Raw genomic sequence first — 3,915 nt, 5'->3', positions numbered from 1 at the left:
CTTTAGCTGTAGTTGGATAAGAAGCTAGTTAACATTTAAGAAAAAGAAGAGGTCCTATATATTCCATGCAACCGCTGCATGTAGGGTGTAAAAAATATACACCTCATTTGCACCATAGTTAGGGGAAGTGGCTAAGCTCCACATAAAACGATATACCATACAGTTTCCAAAAATTGCAAAACACAATTACATCCCTATTGCTGTCAAAACACAAAAAATCCGATGAAAAAATGATGTGTTTTGCAAATCTGAGACTTTTTTTGGAATGTCATTTGGTGTGGAGATTACCCTGTACCACAATTAGATGCCTCCGATATAGAGTATGATGTAGTCCCATATTACTATAAGCCATATATAAATCCAAAAACAGATAATCCGATATGATAGAATGCTAAAAAAAAGCCTCTCCAATCAATCATCCATATATGCTCCCCCAACTACTCCCCTGCAAAGACAAGTACACATGTTCTTCTACCAAACAATCCCCAGCTTTTAATTCAATTTGACAAGTAAATATAAACTCCAAATTTCAGGCATCGTACAAGGTACATCAACAATAAAAATTATTAAAGCTGGCCCATATCTTACCTACTACAACATACATTTCAACTTCATCGTCCATTTCTTCCCACGAAAGAAACAAACTAGCCTGAATCAAAGCTGTAACAATCTAATTCAACCAGGCAGAAAAATGGGGTTTCATTTCTGGGCAATGGTTTTGCTATACTTTTTTCTTGTGTTTGCGAGCGTTGCTTTTGCAGAGGAGATTAAGCCGGGTTCGATCCTGCGACCTACCGATGAATTGTGGCCCTCAGCATCTGGTAATTTCAGCATGGGATTTCACAGCACAGCGAACAACGATAACGAATACGTGGTCGGCGTTAGCTTTGGTCATATAAAGGAGCTCACTTTAGCCTGGACAATGGGCGCATTACCAGTAATTGACGGAGCTCAGCTACGCTTTCAGAGCGATGGCGATCTGGTGCTCTTTAATGCTACAAATAACGTTGTTTGGAAAAGCAACACTTCAAATAGAGGCGTTACTTCTGCTGAAATGAGAGACGATGGCAACTTTGTGCTGAAAAACGGGAGCTCCGCCGTTGTCTGGGAGACCTTCGAAAACCCTACCGATACTTTGCTGGTAGGGCAGAAATTTAGCGAGGGAAAACATCTGATTGCGGCTCTTTATTCTCTTTCTGTTGAATCTGGGGGAAATATGAGCCTTAAATGGCGGAATAGGATAATATACTGGAACACTAGTGTGTCTTCTGTGAGCTCGGGTGGACTTGGCTTATCGCTCAGCAGCAGGGGTATATTATCGCTCGCTAATTCCACTGGTACGGCAAATTTGTCTTTTTATTGCAGAATTTGACTTGCGCTTGAAAATTTGTGAACTAGAAACTTACAAAATGCAATCTTTAGGTTTTGGGTACTGGACTGCCCGTAGCAGTGATTACACAGATATTAAAATCACTGTCAGAAGAGTGACATTGGACTCAGATGGGAATTTAAGGGCATATGGATGGCATGAAGATAGTCAGACATGGGAAGTGGGATGGAGTGCTGTGGAAGATCAGTGCAGAGTTTATGGTTTGTGTGGGGACAATGGGATATGCATTTATTATGATACAGGGTCTCATTGTGTGTGCCCTTCTCTGGATTTTGTTGCAGTGGATCCCAAGAACACGAGGCTAGGGTGTAGAAGATTGCAAGACATTGCTTCATGTCCCAACAATCAGACCATGGTTCCGGTGAATCATAATGAATTCTTGTCTTATCCCCCGGAGTTAAAGTCGGTTAAGTATACACTAGGAATGACTGACTGTTGGCAAAATTGCCTCAGGGATACCAGTTGCACTGCATCAACAGTTCTGGTTGATGGTTCAGGTACATGCCTCTTGATAACATCTAATTTCACTAGTGGGTATAGTTCGTTGGATATTCTGAGCAATTCATATGTAAAAGTGTGTGGGCCAGGTCATCCTGCGTCTCTCCTATCTATACCTTCAATGAAAGCTCAGAGGCCCTCAAAGGTCTCTGTAGTTGGAATAGTAGTAGCTTTTGTAGGTGCTGTAATTGCTGTAGTGGTTTTTGAGGCAGGAGTTTGGTGGATCTGCTGTAGAAACAATCCTAAGTTTGCAGGATTATCAACACAGTATACACTTCTGGAATATGCATCTGGAGCCCCTGTTCAGTTTTCTTATAAAGGACTGCAACAATCAACAAAGAATTTCAGAGACAAAGTCGGTTCAGGTGGGTTTGGAACGGTCTACAGAGGGGTGTTGCCAAACAAGACAATTGTTGCAGTGAAAAAGCTTGAAGGAATTGAGCAAGGGGAGAAACAATTTCGAATGGAGGTGGCCACCATTGGCAGCACTCACCACTTGAACTTGGTCAGGCTTATTGGGTTTTGCTCAGAAAGGCGACATAGGTTGCTGGTATATGAATTCTTGAAAAATACTTCTCTGGATAATTTTCTGTTTGGGTCAACAGAGCAATCTAGGAAGCTTGATTGGAAAACCCGTTTCCATATTGCCCTTGGAACAGCAAGAGGAATCACCTATTTGCATGAAGAGTGCAGAGATTCCATCATCCATTGTGATATTAAACCCGAGAACATTCTCTTGGATGAAAATTTCATGGCCAAGGTCTCTGATTTTGGACTTGCCAAACTCATAAATGTGAAAAATCACCGGGACAGGACATTGAGTTTAGTTAGGGGGACCAGAGGATACTTGGCTCCAGAGTGGCTTGCTAATTTACCAATCACTTCCAAATCTGATGTTTTTAGCTATGGAATGGTTCTCCTGGAGCTGGTTAGTGGAAAAAGGAACTTTGATATCTCTGCAACCTCAGGGGGCAGGAAGTTCTCAACATGGGCATTTGAGCAGTTTGAAAGTGGAAATGTTTTGAGCATAGTTGATGGGAATCTTAATGGGAAATTCGACATGGATCAGGTAATTAGGGTTTTTCAGATTAGTTTTTGGTGTATTCAAGCTCAATCTTCTCTCCGACCTCCTATGAGCAAGATTATTCAGATGCTTGAGGGGAATTTGCCTACTGGAAAACCTCCTGATCCCAAATTTTTTGGATTTCAAAGCGAATCCAGCATCAATGTCAGTGATACCACAATGTCAGTGGCCACCACAAGTACTTGCCCACCATCCTCATCCTCTTCTAAGCATGTTATGGTGACATCAAATTCTGAGCAGAATATGTCGGAGATTATCTTCTCTGGCAGTTAGGTAACTCCTTATGGAAGCTTCTCTTATGAGCCACCATTACTACAAAACATGTTAAAAAGCTGCGTAAGATGATTCTGTATCTCCTGTCAAGCTTCTGTTTTTTTTATTTATTTATTTATTATCAAGCTTCTGGTTTCATGGGTTTTAAATGTTTCATATTCAAGACTAGAGTCATTGGAACCTTGTACGTCTAGTACTTGAGATGTAAATAACAGAGTCAGGGGTCTGTCTTCTTGAGGACTCACTGTGTCAGACTACCTTGAATGCTTTGAAAATTTTCTGTTCCAAAAAAACGCCAGCAGTTCTGATAATTGTACATCGGAAACCTGTTCAGTTCTGGTTTGTTTGTACCGAGAGCAAATGTAATGGTTTGTTTGAAAAACCTTAGCTTGTGGTAGAAATTTTTGGTTTTTTGGTCCTTGTCAATCCAAATTTTTGTTGTTGTTTAGCTGATGTTTTTGCTAATCCTTGTTTGTAAAGGATTTCAGATTTCTTAGTGGGTCTCTTAAGAGTGAAATTAACGTCATAATTAAACACCAATGATATATTTATCTAATGTAATATAAAGGTGGAAGAGTTAAAAATTGTTTTATTTGTTTTGATTCTATATTATTTTTCATTGAATTCTATTTTTTAATTAGTTTAATCAATCATTGCATAGGATAAAAAT

General features: G+C 40.0%; 1 protein-coding gene across 1 annotated transcript; it reads left to right on the top strand.

Annotated features, from left to right (window-relative positions):
- Positions 1-588: 588 nt before the first annotated feature.
- On the top strand, positions 589-3,582 carry LOC131044582 (G-type lectin S-receptor-like serine/threonine-protein kinase At1g34300). The gene is made up of 2 exons (XM_057977937.2): positions 589-1,337; positions 1,423-3,582. The coding sequence occupies exons 1-2, from the start codon at positions 692-694 to the stop codon at positions 3,243-3,245; spliced, it is 2,469 nt and encodes an 822-aa protein (XP_057833920.1). The 5' UTR covers positions 589-691; the 3' UTR covers positions 3,246-3,582.
- Positions 3,583-3,915: the final 333 nt, after the last annotated feature.

The sequence above is a fragment of the Cryptomeria japonica genome, chromosome 9 (assembly GCF_030272615.1).
Source record: "Cryptomeria japonica chromosome 9, Sugi_1.0, whole genome shotgun sequence".
NCBI classification, from domain to species: domain Eukaryota; kingdom Viridiplantae; phylum Streptophyta; class Pinopsida; order Cupressales; family Cupressaceae; genus Cryptomeria; species Cryptomeria japonica.
This window is presented reverse-complemented; position numbering and strand designations above follow the sequence as displayed.

Excerpts from the sequence above, each read along its gene's own strand:
- LOC131044582 (XM_057977937.2), top strand. The coding sequence starts at position 692 with ATGGGGTTTCATTTCTGGGCAATGGTTTTGCTATACTTTTTTCTTGTG. Across the intron at positions 1,338-1,422 it reads ATCGCTCGCTAATTCCACTG|GTTTTGGGTACTGGACTGCC; the intron begins GTACGGCAAATT and ends TGCAATCTTTAG.